Raw genomic sequence first — 14,626 nt, 5'->3', positions numbered from 1 at the left:
ATGATCCGAGGGGGCGGGGCGGAAGTGGATTAGGGGAAGCGGCTGGGAGCCTTCGGCTTGTCTTTTGATTGGCTCAGAGAGTTTCCAGGACAGTGACGTCACCGAGCAGCTTTTCGGGGAAGGGGAGGGGGAAGCTACTGAGGAGCGGTTCCGCCAAGAGTGGCATCAGGGGCTGGGACGACACGGCCCGAGTTCTGGAGGCGGGGGCGCCACAGCCCTCTCCCCAGGGTTCGGGGGAGGGACCGTCCCCTTACCTGAGCCCCTCTGCTCCGCAGGGTGTTTTACAAGGTGAAGAGCCGCAGCGCGCACATGAAGAGCCACGCGGAGCAGGAGAAGAAGGCTGCGGCGCTGAGGCTTAGGGAGAAGGAGGCCGCCGCTGCCGCCGCCGCCGCTGCCGCCACCCCGCACCCGCAGGCGCTGCGAGAAGAGAGCGGTGCCGGCGAGAAGGGCTGAGCGGCCACCCGCCCCTCTCCCAAGGCCCGGGCAGGGAGCGAGGACCGGGTCACGTGGACTTGTATCAACAAAACAAATAAGACAGTGAAATAAATGGCTCTTTCTTTATAAAGGCCCCAGGAGCAGTGGTAAGGGCTGAAGGATCCAGTTCTCTTTGCATTCAGTCTGTCGGAAGTTGTCCTTCTGCTTTCCTGGTTCCTGGAACTGTGAGAGTCCTGGTCCCCGGGGGGCGGCCCCCAGCTGCCTCTCAGATCTCTGCTGCCTCTTTGCTGCTGCACAGCCTCTTCCCTCCTCTTGGCCTCCCCTCTCCTCGGTCTCCTGGAAGCCACCGTGGAGCCAAGCACAAGCTCACCCCCATTGCAGCATTATTTCCCCTCCCCAGAGGTTCTGGAAGGTTGCCTTGCCTCAAGCCCAGATAATGGGACTTACTGGGAGGGAGTGTGGTAGCCTGGAACCTGTGCTGTCCTTGCACAGCCGTGCCCAGGCCTGAGCTGCTCCAGTGACCCTGTCTTCAGGCTACCTCCTCCCCGGAGCGAAGCTGCCGACAGGTACTGTCCCTCTGCTGCTTGCTAGCAGCCCTGCTGGGTCTGCAAAGTTTTCTCAAACATTTGGGAAAGGAGCCAGCATTCCCTTCCCCTGCTCTCTGCCTGAACTGTCCAGAGGCTGGGAGCTGCAGGGCGAGGCCCCAGGGGGCTTCTGACAAGCCTGGCTCTTTGTGCTTTTCTCCTTTTTGCCAAATAAAATACTTTGGGGCTCTGGAGGCTGCTGAGGGAGCTTAGCCTCAGGCAGGTCCTGGTGAGGCCCAGCCTGTTCCTCCTTGGTGCCAGCTCCCTGCTTGCCTCTCTCCTGCCCTCAGCAGTTGCCACCTAACCCCACTGCACCCCACCCAGTGTTGATCTCCATAGCCCAACCCCCAGTCCTGCACTCTGGAGATTTCTGGATCCTTCCCTGGGAGGGGGAGGTCTCCTAACTAGATTGAACAGGAGCCTTCATTCCTTGACTCGGGTCATTTGGGAGCTATTTATTTATTCTTAATATTTAATTTTTGACATCCTCTCAGGGACCAGGGGCCTCATGCATTCCAGAGGCCCAAGTGCATTTATCCCAAAACATGGCACCTTCTTGACATCCCCATCTCCACCCCAAGGCCCTAGGGTTCCTCATCTTGTTGCTTTGGTAGCTCTTGCCAAAAGAAATGATAGTAGCATTGAGAGAGGGTGGAAAAGAGGAGGGTGCCACCGAAGCCACACAGAGACTAGGAGGAGTGAGGGAGATCAAAGGCAGTTCTTGTTGCTGACCCTTCTGTACTTTGAAATTGCCTGAGGGAGCTGGCAGAAGGTCAGAATTCTAGTATTGTTTACCAGGCCTGGATTCTGGCTCGAAGAAGCCATATTTGGCATGGAATCACTGAAGTGAAAAGACCAGAAGGTTCTGGAGGCCTGTCACTTGCCATTCCCATAGGGGCCTAAGTTAATTTTCTGATCTCATTACCCAACTTTAATTGTGCAAAAGAAATTCCAAATGAATGTGTATAAGACAGATCAACATACTAGGGAGGATCCAAAAAGGATTTATTCTGAGACTCTTCAGGAGATAGGCTAAAGTCATTATTCCAGTAACTGCGAATGAAAGAGGGTTTTAACTATGCTATCAGGTATTTTTCATATTCATTTGTACTTTAATATGGTTCTATAGAACCCCAGCTATGGGAGTAAGATTCCTGGACAACTACCTAGATCTCCAGCTTCCTTATTAGTTTACTAAAAGTCCCAAGATGGCAAAATCTGGTGTACCCTCTAGAAGCAGGAGGGCAGCAAATTAAGGCTCTCTTCTAAATCACTTCTATAATGAGTGCCTTCACAGCTTAGCCCCAAAGTGCTACCTATGTTTCCCATGGTTTGTTCTCTTTAAACCATACTTGGTTTCAGGCCCCTTTATGAACATGTGATAAGAGAAACCTTCAGTCACATGAGACTTATGTTCAGTGGTAGCATCTAGTTCTTGGAAATCTCTTTGAATAAGAAAGTGATTCTATTCTAAACTCACAGAAATGAGACCAGGCAAATGTAGCTAGGGAAAATCAAGATGGTATCTCTTGGTATTAATCAGATCAGAGTCCCTACTTTAGGAGGGCACATGCTTCAGTATACATTTATATCTAGAATGCAGTGTGAAAATTGAAATGTTTAGAGGGCAGATGCAGTTGTGGTGAGTGACCTGTCAATAAAATAGGTGCAAGCATAGAAGCTGGCATAGATATGTATACCCTTAATGGTGCTTTCTCCCTGTGAACATGTTAGGCTTGTCTTTTGTTGCTGTTTTCCCCTCCTATTCAGAGCTCTGCTTTAAGAAGTGACAAACACCTTCAGCTTTATAAATGTTCCCCCATACCATCTATCTATATCCATCTCCCAGCTTCCATGAGCATTCAGCTAAGGGTGTGAAACTGACCTAGTGCCTGTGTTCCAGACCATTTCTGAGGTCTCTTACCCATCCAAGGAGACAGTGCCATCATTACTGTCCTCCATGCCTTCAGCAGCCCCCTCACAGCTAAGGTACACACCCACCCCTCTGCCACCCAACCTCCACCCCTGGCACAGAGGTCTTGTGCTGCTTATGTTTAAAGGGATTGCCTATATTTAAATGCCTCAGTGACCTAACCTCTTTCTTCTCATGTGCCAGATGTTAAGATGAAGGAGGAATACAACACATATTCAAGCCTCAACTGTTTCAATGTTTTCAATGGGGCTTACTTTTCTGGGATGTTATTTATTACCAGACTGGCAAGCTTAACTCCTTAGGTTTACAGGAAGTATGCATATTTTTATAAAACATTTGTGTCCACCCCATATTTGGCTGTGTTAATATTTGCCTCTAACAATTTGCAGCTAATTCACCTTTTTCCTCATTTGTCTCTAAACTGAAGGCCTTGTTGGAGGGGACAGAGCACAGGAACAGCCTTGACAGTTTGTAATTATTGTAAAAAAATTTTAGTAGCATATAAATAAGTATATTCCTTTTATTTTGAAACAAAAATGATCAGACACTGCCTTTTGTGTGTTTGCTGCCTGTGGCACCCTTTTTTAAAAAGACTGTTACATATTAAAATAGTGTACATATATATATATAAATATTACCTCTTTTGCTGTACAGTTGTGATAGACCAGACTGAAGATTTTATTTTTTGTGTGCTTTTTATAAAAAATTAATACACTAAAGAGAATCTTGCTGATGTGATTGTAATGTACCTATGTAACTTATTTACTTTTGAATGTTCTTCTGTATCTTTAAACCTTTTATTAAATAAGGTTTTAAAAATTCAGAGTTGAATGCTGGTTTTTTTAGGGGGATTTTCACCATCTGGGGTTGATGTAAGTAGGCTTGTTTTGTTTGAAGGGAGATTACTTGACATTTTTGAGCCATAAAGATTCTGTTTTACCAGCTTATTGTCAAAAAGGCCAGAACAGGAGAAATAACACACTGTTTGCCTGGCTACCATGCAAGATGATAGCTGAATAGATAGATCGATCTTTTTATAAAAATTTAGACAAGAAGCCTTAAGTTAATGTTTTGTACACCAACATAAAGATGGCATACTATGACGTTTTCGTTTCATTGGGATTAAACGAATACAAAGGATACAGACTGTTGCTAGCGGGTACCTGGAAGCTGGGGTGCTGAAGAGTATTTTTAATATACATCAAGCAGCGTGCCTAGGATGAATGAGTAACCTGCGGAGAAAAGTCCACCGTGATGCATGCATTTTTAACATTAGTCGACATCCATTCCAGAATTATCATTTTTTAAACATGGTGCTTAGCAGTATTTGTTTACTGTAAAAAGAATCTGGAAAATATGAAAAAGGAAATGCGCCATCAGAGAAAAGAATGCTGGAGCCCCTAGCTGGCACCATAGTAACCGTTCGACCTGCCGAGCGCTCGGGTCTCGCGTCGTCTGGGACACCGTTGCCATGGCTACACTGGCGCGAGCGCCGCCGCGGGGGCGGTAGGGGCGGAGTGCAGAGTGTTAGCTGGCGGGCCCCGCCTTCCACTGCGGCAGTAACGGAGCGGCAGGTTGTGAGAAGGACGCGCCGTCTCCCGCCCTGCGCCAGAGCTGCTGCAGCTGCTGTGGCCCGGGCGCTGGGCCACCTCTGCCCGCCCTCGCCTTCGCTGCCTCCAGTCCCTTTTCTCTGTTGTTCCCGCGCCTTAGCTGCTTCGGTCCCCAGTCCTCGCTGCCCGGAAGGGTCCCCGCACCAGCGAAGCCGCCACTCGCCGGCTGACCCGGCTGCTGTCACGGATTGTCTCTCCCTCGGTCCGCCGAGGACCCGCACCTGAAGGCCAGGCTTCAACCGCGAACGTCCGATTGACTTCGAGAGCACCTTTGAGCGCCCAGCTGCCGCGGCTGCAGGAGGAGCGGCCACGCCCCGCGAGCACACTCGGCGATTCCCCGCCCTGAGGCTCGTGCCTTCGCCTCCCGCCCTTCGTTCTCGCCTTCTGCACTGTAACGACGCGACGCCCCGGCTGCAGGCTGCGGACCCCAACCCGAGACGCAAGATGGCGACCGCCGCGTGACTGAGCTTCCCGAGACCCAGCTGCGCGGACCCGCCGGCCAACTGACTTTGGGGGCAGGAAAGGGGCGAGAGCAGAACTTTGGTGTCATTTGTTAATTGTGATTGCGTGAAGCTTGTCGCCCTCTGTCCTGCTTGGAGGGTGTGTCGCATTGTTCTAAATCGCAGAGTACGGTGAGCCAGTCTAATCCCTATTTGTATAATTGGCGCCCTTGATAGTTGGGGAAATGGCAATGACACTGTTGGAAGACTGGTGCAGGGGGATGGATGTGAACTCCCAGAGAGCTCTGCTGGTCTGGGGGATCCCAGTAAACTGTGATGAGGCTGAAATCGAAGAGACCCTCCAGGCTGCGATGCCTCAGGTACCCTATCGAGTACTTGGGAGAATGTTCTGGAGGGAAGAAAATGCGAAAGCAGCCTTGTTAGAGCTCACTGGGGCGGTAGATTACGCCGCGATCCCCAGGGAGATGCCAGGTAAAGGAGGAGTTTGGAAAGTGGTCTTTAAGCCCCCCACTTCCGATGCTGAGTTTTTAGAAAGGTTGCACCTCTTTCTAGCTAGAGAGGGGTGGACTGTGCAAGATGTTGCCCGTGTCCTTGGGTTTCAGAATCCTGTTCCCGCCCCAGGTCCAGAAATGCCAGCAGAGATGCTCAACTACATTTTGGATAATGTTATTCAGCCTCTTGTTGAGTCCATATGGTACAAGAAGCTGACTCTGTTCTCGGGGAGGGACATCCCTGGGCCTGGAGAGGAGACCTTTGATCCGTGGCTGGAGCACACTAATGAGGTCATAGAAGAGTGGCAGGTGTCTGATGTAGAAAAGAGGCGGCGGTTGATGGAGAGTCTGAGAGGCCCCGCCGCTGATGTTATTCGCATTCTCAAGACCAACAACCCTGCCATAACCACCGCGGAATGCCTGAAGGCGCTTGAGCAGGTGTTTGGGAGCGTGGAGAGCTCTAGGGATGCGCAGGTCAGATTTCTGAACACTTACCAGAACCCAGGAGAAAAGCTATCTGCTTATGTCATTCGTCTGGAGCCTTTGCTGCAGAAGGTGGTGGAGAAGGGGGCCATTGATAAAGATAACGTGAACCAGGCCCGCCTGGAGCAGGTCATTGCCGGGGCCAACCACAGCGGGGCCATCCGGAGGCAGCTGTGGCTGACGGGGGCTGCGGAAGGGCCGGCCCCTAACCTTTTCCAGTTGCTGGTGCAGATCCGCGAGGAGGAGGCCAAGGAGGAAGAGGAGGAGGCTGAGGCCGCTCTACTGCAGTTAGGCCTGGAGGGGCACTTCTAAGTATCAGGAGAGGGGGCTTTAATGCAGACCTAGATCACAGCTGCTTTCGTTATCCCTGTGCGGTCTTGTGCGGTCTTCAGGCGTGTCTCTTGAGTAATGAAGACTTAACCTTTTATTTTGTTTTTTTCCCCCGGGGTGGGTGGGACAGGGCGGGGGAGTCAGGCCTGCATACCCCTGTAACATCCGTAAAATTGTGCAAGCGAGCACTGTAAGCTGCAGCAATGATACAAGTGGGTCATGCTGGCTAAAACGCCAGAGAAAGGCTTGGACACAATGATTGGTGCAAGCTGTCATCGTGGCATCATCGTCCTTCGTGAAAAAACGTGAACCTGTGACACTTCCTATTGAGATAAATGTGAAATTGCATGTTCAGATGTTTAGTGCAGGGCCTGGCTCATGGGAAGTGTTCAGTAAAAATGTGAACTGTTATATTTGTTACTAATATCGTGACTAGTTTGTGTTTACTGAAAATTGCTCCTGATTTATATTAAAGGAACTAAATGCGAATTTATTAGTTGCTATTGCTCAGCTTTACAATGCAGATTTATTTCTTATCTTTTGGCATCAATTTAACTGAAAAGTATTCTGAGACTACAAAATGGAGTGTATGGAAATACTGCAGTTATGGAGCTGTGTAAATCAATTTTACACAGGATGAGATAAATCGCATGGGGAGGTTGGTATGAGTAACCCATTCCTCCACTTCTGGTCTTTGTTACAAAATAATTCTTGTTCATGCTGATTCTAAGTGTTCAAAATTTGAAGTTATCAAATAGACGTATACAAATAAAAATAATTGAAAAGTTCTATGGACTTCTCATTTTTTTGACATGTATAAAAATTTTCAGTGTAACTAAGGTCTCTATAATTTTTTTCTTATGAAGACTTTCCCCTGTCAGAAGTATCTATCTAATCTTAATTTTAATTACTATGTGACCTTAAATAGCATGGTTTTACATGTTTTCTTCAAGGCAAATGTTAGAAGGTTAACATATGTATTAATACAGAATCCTAGAAAATTCTTTTTTTTTTTAATTTTTTTTTATTTTTAATATTTATTTATATTTTTAGTTCTCGGCGGACACAACATCTTTGTTGGTATGTGGTGCTGAGGATCGAACCTGGGCCGCACGCATGCCAGGCGAGCGCGCTACCACTCGAGCCACATCCCCAGCCCCCTAGAAAATTCTGAAATGAGATTTAGGAGGTTATCTGGTAATGTTTTTTTCCTTCCTTTTAAAGTCACTTTGCAGTTAAAATTGCTTAACTGAAGAAATAACTTATAATTAAGTCATCATTCGGTGGAAAGTTAATTTTTACAGCAGCCATTTCATATCTAGAAGATATAAAGAGTTGAAAGGCTTAAAAACATATTTGGCTGTAGAGATTCAGTGATAGCAGGTGTATATCCATGAAGTAAAAATACAAGTGTTAAGTGTTCTTTTGGGGTTTCTCTTAATAAGATTTTAAAATTATAGCTGACTCACATGTGCATATTTGTGCATATGTTCATATGGCATGGGGTTTGTAAAGAGTAATATTGATATTTTGCTAGATTTGTCTATAGACTTGTACCTTTATGTTCCACATCACACTGGTTCCTCTGTGTCATTCCTCCCCTTGCAAACGTCACCCTTTTTATGTCCTCATCCCCCTCAACAGATATGCATGTCTTCACTTCCCCTGACAATCACTTGCCATGTCTCCCCACCCCACCTACCAGACTCAATTTCCCCTACCATCCCAGGCATCACATTTCATTCACACTCCGGGCTCCTCCTCAGTTCTCAAGACATTATGTAGTTCTTCCACAAGAATACTACGCCAGCCTTCCATCCCCCAGCACACATTTCATTTCACACACTTTATACACACATCCTGTTAACCATGTGCCAACCAGCCACATTCCCAATCTGTACACATGTACATATTACATTTTTAAAAAGGGAGGTTTTTCATTTTTCACCCAATATGTTAGTAGCATTCTATGCTTGTATGTACATTTGGATTATGTAATATTGCTCTGTGTTTTTTTTTTGTTTGTTTGTTTTATTGTTGTTGTTTGGTTGGTTGGTTTTTTTGTTTTGTTTTTTTAGTGCTGGGGTTCAAACCCAAGGCTTTACACATTCTAGGCAATTGCAAGTGTACAACCAGCCCTGTGTCTTTTTACAGCTGCAAAATCAATTACATCCTAGGAGGTAAGGTCTGACTCCTTTTATTTAATCATATGTAACAACTGTTTGTGTCTACATGTGCACATGTACATATTTATTGCAATATATAAAAATAAAATGATGTCAGGATCCTAGATGCCCATCCTTTGTTCTTAAAAAACAACTAGAAACTGAGCTGTTTATGCTATGAACTGTAGGCTCAGAAAATTTTAAGAAGGGATAGCAGCAAGAAACATCCTCATTACTTTGGATTAGACAGAGGGAGTGAAAGGAGGGGGAGGGGGCCTGGGCAGGAATGATAGAATGAATTGCACATTATTACCCTGTGCATATATGATTACATGACTGCGTAACTCTACTTCATGTACAACCAGAAGAATGATAAATTATACTCCAATTATGTATGGTGTGTCAAAATGTGTTGTCATATATAGCTATTTAGAACAAATTAGAAATTTAAAAATCTTGCATAATCAAAGAACTATGGAATAAGAGGTAGAGACTGTGCCACAGTCTATTCTATGACCAAAATTATATTTTGCCTGATAGCAAAGAATATATGCTGACAAAATGTGTAATGTTACTGATGTTGCTAGTTGTCCTTGCACCTCAAGCTTTACTTTGTGCACTTCTGGAAGTAAAGCAAGGGCAGGAATGGTCAATTGCAGTAGTAATTTGCTCTCCCAGGAAGCACTCTTTCCAGGAGCCAAAAAAATTTGAAATGAATAAAGATTTATTAACCTGGGAAAGGAGGTTATCACTGGTACTAAATGACCAGAAAAAAGTTAGGCATGAAGAAATGAGACAGTCACTCTTTCTCTCTCCATTTTCCTCCTTTTAAGCCACTTCCTGTTCCGCCCACCCATCCACCCACCCATCCACCCAATCCACAGCTGCATGGACTATGTCATCCAAAATCTGAATTTCTTCAGAAGTGAGTATCATGAGAAGTTTACAGTTGCCCTAATTAGCTAAAACTAATGATCACATAACAAAGACACTATTTATAAAATAACACAATTTATTACTATTTTAAAACAAGTCTCACAAAATAACATTCAGAAACTCAATATTTCTAAATAATTTAACACACAATAAGTTTAGTCATAAAGTCATGCTACAAAACTCCCATGTATAAAAGATTATTACTGGAGTATTAATAGATGTCAAAATGTTCAGAATGGAGTGGCTTCTAGAAGCAAAAGACCAGAATGACGCTCACACTCATAACACATAACCTGGGAGAAGTAGCTGGCTATAAGTAGATTCTCTTCAGCTTCAAATTCACCAGTCTTTTGATAGGAGTGATCCCTTGAGGCAGTAGCACCTCAGAAAAACTTCGCCACAACTTCATTTAGTCAACATCTAAATTAATTTTTAAAAACTAGATGTGGGAAAGATAACTCACAAAGTTTCTATCTGAGCAGAATTACTTGACACATCCTCAGAGGGATGATCTCAGATGTAGCAGACATGGAAGATGATGACCCAAGCATGGAAACTGGGAAATCCTGACTGATTACACAGACAGACAGCAGCTGCTCATGTGGGCTTAGAATGAGCAAGGGTGAGGTTTGATTCTCTTAACTCTATGTACAGGTTAAGTATTTATCCACCTGTCCTTTGGAAGTACTTTCCACTAACATCCAGTTCATAATTTTAAAGTGCAAATCTATTGAAAAATAGTTTTCTCTCTCCCACCCCCAAGTTAAATTTGCTAGATCATAATTTGGTTGGTTCCCTCTAATCTGCCCAATATGGGATATTAGCTAGAATCCAATTGTGGACTTCAAGTGTTGAGTGAAGTTTTACCAATTTGTCTTAGAAGAAGATTAAGACTCAGTCTAGTTCTTCCTTTCAGTGTCCTTCCTTTATAGTCACAAGTAGGTAGGAATAGAGATATAGATATTTCTAAAAGTTCAGTGTTTTTAAACATATAATTCTTAATTTTTAAAAAATTTCACCTATTTTATAATTTTACAAAAAGAAAGCAGTAAGACATGCTGGAGTAAAGACAAAGGAATGTGGTCACATTAGTTGTGTCTGAAGCAGCACCAACTCTGCTATACTGAATCTTGTTTCATTATTTACAGACACATTAAACAGCCCAAATAAAGAAAGTGTGTGCCAAATTCAAAGGAATGAATTTCTGGTAAGGGATAACTAGCAGTTTAGCAGTTTTCTCCTTTTACCAATACTTAACAATGTATAAGGTCTTAATGAACTAATGGTCTGACCACAGTCAGAGAGGCACTAACTACTCATGATCAATGCTTTGACACTTCTCCCCAATTTTTAAAAGCAATTGATTAAATACAACCATCTGAGCTGGCCCTATGCTTTTCCATTTAGTTCTAAGACAAACCCAGGTAGAAGATTCCAACTCTATTTACATATTACCAACTCTGAGAATCAGAAAACACTCAAGATTCATTTCTCATGCCTCCTATGCTTTCAGACCACTGGCAAAAAGTTTCAGAAGTACTCATTCAAGTGGAAATTCCCACTCAAGAACCACATTTAAGTGTCTTCTACAACCTTTTCATGTGGAATGGATCCAGTAAACATACCAAGTTATCGACCAGTTACCATGAGCAGGCAGACATTCTTCTGGTCACACTCAAAATCAATGTTTGTACAACCTAATTTTCATGATAAATTTTACGTAATATTTTTTTCTGTATTTAATGATGGTTATAGTCTGCAAAAATTTGTGCATTAGACAATGATTATATATTTTCTAAAGTATATGCAAAATATTAAACTTTAGAGACAAGTTGGATTCTGTTGATAGTAACAGAGAGGTAGGTTAATAATCACTGTCCTTAAAAAGCAAGGATGCTAAGAAATAAAAGCTGAGACCCTGTTGAAAAAAGATAAGCTGAACCTTCCAGCCCTGAGTTTCTAATACTATGTGAAACTTATGAGAATGAGCATTACAAAAATGGAAAACATTACTGGCCATTTCCTCCCACATTATTAAAAACAGCACATTCTCTCATATAACAATTCCAGTGGCACATGGCCTTAGAATGAAAAATAAATGGACCCGGGACAAAAAGAACCAGAGCAAAAAACACTGGTTTTTAACCACAGGAGAATGTCTTCCTACTTTTTGCCCAAGGGCCAGATAGCAAAGTCTGGTGACATCTTTTGTTGTCACAACTGGGAAGGGGGAGCTACTGGCATCTATCCCGGCCAGGGATGCTGAATATTTTCATAATATACAGGATGGCCACCCACAACAATTAATTATATAGGCCAAAATGGAAATAGTGGCAAGGCTGCGAACCTCTGATTTAAAGGAAGAAACGCCTATGAACAGAACATATTATGTTTCAAGATCTGACAAGGGGTAAGTCATAAGCTTAGAATTAGGGAAGGTAAAAACGTTGAATTCCTTGATAGACTAAAATAAAATTCACTGTGAAAAATTAAAATACTAGACTATTCCAGAGCTCTACCATCATTTAAAGAAATTTAAATGATTCACTAATAGAGGAGCACAGATAGCATCTGTTCCAACTAGGTCAAATATCTAAGAGGCATAAAACCAAAGGCATTTAATATCAACTAAATTTGCATCAGTAAGGGTTGATTTAAGGAATGATTTGAAAGAATATCCTGAACCTTCATACATCCAAACTTCCATTTTCTAACTGCATGAATTCTGGCTTTAATTCTAGGGAAAGGGATGCATAAAAGTCATTGGAAGACTTGAGTAGAACTGAATATGAATTTCGTGTGAAATGGATAAACCACCTTGCGTTTCTATGATATCTACCAGTGATTGAAAGATGAGGAGATTAAGAGAAAATTAATTCTTGTATTACATAATTCAGAAAAACCAAACACTAAAACTGTACCACTGCATAAATTCAATACAAAGTCATCCATTTTCTATTATGTTCACTTTTATAGTAACCTTTAGAAAATATACCCATATATAGCAACATGGCTTCCAGATTGCCTACTGAATGAAGTGCAAACTACAAATGAAGAAGATGGTTTTCCCTCTCAGCTTAAAGGCTTTAAACATCACCAAGGAGAATGAAGGTTCAATGTGTCTGGTTCATAAAAGGAATGCCAAAGGCTTTGTATGTATAAGCCAGTCAGGGTAAAGGTTTCTTCCAAAAAAATTGAAAGGAAGAGCTAAAAGGAGCTAAAAAAGTGTTAGACTAAGTATTCTTCTTGTTTGGATTTAGAGTTGATTGTCAAAGCAGTGGTCCCTTTTGATCAGACTGATTCTTAAAGAACCAAGTAATTCCTACTTAAATTGTAGCAGTAAATTTCTGAAACCTAGGGCTACTTATTCAATCACTTTTTAAAAAAAGTGTCTCCCCTCTTTCGCTGTGATTTCATGTAAATAAAATCACACAAGTAGATGGGGAAACAAGAATTAACAGTCTCTGGTTGAGAGACTTTAGGCACAATTTGGCAGGGGGCCCCTGACTTCTGTAATTTATTAGTGATTCAGTCATGGCCTGCTATGGACTTCCTCTGGTTACTGATAATATCTTGCATTTTCCAGAAAAAAAATTTTCTTGAATGACAACTCCTAATTTCTGCATCTAACTATTGCTTTGCAGTTTTGAGGTTAAGTCATCCATAATGCTTCATATAGAAGGCAATCCTCAAACATACTGCCATTTGCCTGGGATCCCATACTGAAACATCTCTTCTCTTTTCCCTCTACAATCACTTACATGATACACTCTACAAGCTGTTTAACCTAGAACTTCTCAAAAAATATATTTGAAATACTAAGCTTCATTTTATTGAGAAATATCAAATTCAATATTTAAGTCTGTACCCTTCTAACCATAACAATGGGGTCATTAGACCAAATAACTGGGACAAATTTTGATGTATATCAATGGTCTATATTTAGGCTAGGACTACTGACCACTGCTTTAAACATATAAAGAACTATAAACCAAAAAGTATGCTTAAGATCAGGCCTACCTGAGTAACATGGCCACGTTTCTGGTCAAAGAAGTGATCATGAGAGTCATTTTAACCACTGACCTTGATCACAGAATGATTGATTGTACACAGTGACTCAAGTGGTCATGTATATAAAGACAACCTAAATTCCAGTTGACAAAGTACACATTTTTGGAAAAGCAAGTAAGTAAATATAACATGAGCTAGAAGGCCTCCAAGATATTAATCTTCCCTTTTTCACCATAGTGTTTCCAACTGGGACTTGGTTCCAGGGCTGTGCTGCAGTTCTGAGAGGAACTCTTCCCATCACCATGCTGCCTTCTAAACCAAAGGCATGATACGTTCATGTTGTAAGGAGATGGACCTTCTACAGATTCAAAAGTGTATCTTTTAAAATGCCCAGTCTAAAAATAGTAAACTAATTGAATAAAGAACATTTGTTCCTTTGCTATTAAAAATGACTGGTCTACAAATATCAGTAGATGGGGCCACGTAATATATAATTGGGACTGAAGACAAAGATGGAAAATTTGTAATTTTGAAAACAAGAACTAGACTATATAAAGTTGGTGTCACGGTTTGGGGAAGCAACACCAAATAGGTTTTTAAAAGGATGTAGGGGAGAGATTTGTTTTAGCTTAGGAACTTTTTGCCCCACACAGAATCTTTAAAATAGACAATTATACAAAACTTATCTATTGTTCTCATTACATTTAAATAAGTTAACACTATGTGGAAAATATGGCATTAATTTTCTTCTTCCTCATCCCCTTTAATTACTGGAGTACCTAAAATGAAAAGAAAATTATTTCTGGTCATTTTCAACAGATTATTAATATTCTAAATGAAAATATTTTCCTAAGGAAGTCTGAGATGTTATGAAATGTGCCATAATAAAAATAATTTTATAAAATAATCTCTTAAGGGTTGGGGCTGAGGCTCGGTGGTAGAGTGCTCGCCTAGCATGCATGAAGCACTGGGCTTGATCCTCAGCACCACATAAAAATAAAATTGAGATATTGTGTCCACTTAAAACTAAAAAATATTTTTAAAAAGATCACTTAAGTTTCAAATTCTCTAAAAAGGCTTTCAGAAGAATCCACAAGTGGATTAATATAAATACTTATGAATAGTTGGTGCCCCAAATGCAGAGTTGCAAATAAAAATGACCAAGTGTCTTCAGAAAATAAAGTAGC

General features: G+C 42.3%; 3 protein-coding genes across 7 annotated transcripts in view; 2 read left to right on the top strand and 1 right to left on the bottom strand.

The window, feature by feature from the left end:
- The window catches only part of Mideas (mitotic deacetylase associated SANT domain protein), a 63,565-nt gene extending 62,997 nt beyond the window's left edge, over nucleotides 1-568 (top strand). For all 5 annotated transcript variants that reach the window (XM_078050506.1, XM_078050505.1, XM_013356866.4 and 2 more), the window contains one exon: nucleotides 276-568. In XM_078050506.1, the coding sequence (XP_077906632.1) occupies nucleotides 276-453 (178 nt within the window). In that variant the 3' untranslated portion in view covers nucleotides 454-568. The remainder of the gene's footprint in view (nucleotides 1-275) is intronic.
- A 4,679-nt stretch (nucleotides 569-5,247) lies between these two features.
- Pnma1 (PNMA family member 1) lies at nucleotides 5,248-7,116 on the top strand. The gene has a single exon (XM_005321214.5). The coding sequence runs from the start codon at nucleotides 5,248-5,250 to the stop codon at nucleotides 6,307-6,309; it is 1,062 nt and encodes a 353-aa protein (XP_005321271.1). The 3' UTR covers nucleotides 6,310-7,116.
- A 2,370-nt stretch (nucleotides 7,117-9,486) lies between these two features.
- The window catches only part of Dnal1 (dynein axonemal light chain 1), a 38,030-nt gene continuing 32,890 nt past the window's right edge, over nucleotides 9,487-14,626 (bottom strand). Inside the window, exon 8 of the mRNA XM_005321212.5 lies at nucleotides 9,487-14,218. Coding sequence (XP_005321269.1) covers nucleotides 14,178-14,218 — 41 coding nt within the window. The 3' untranslated portion in view covers nucleotides 9,487-14,177. The remainder of the gene's footprint in view (nucleotides 14,219-14,626) is intronic.

The sequence above is a fragment of the Ictidomys tridecemlineatus genome, chromosome 5 (genome assembly GCF_052094955.1).
Source record: "Ictidomys tridecemlineatus isolate mIctTri1 chromosome 5, mIctTri1.hap1, whole genome shotgun sequence".
Taxonomy (NCBI): Eukaryota; Metazoa; Chordata; class Mammalia; order Rodentia; family Sciuridae; genus Ictidomys; species Ictidomys tridecemlineatus.
Note: the sequence above shows the minus strand (reverse complement) of the source record. Positions and strands in the feature narration are given on the sequence as shown.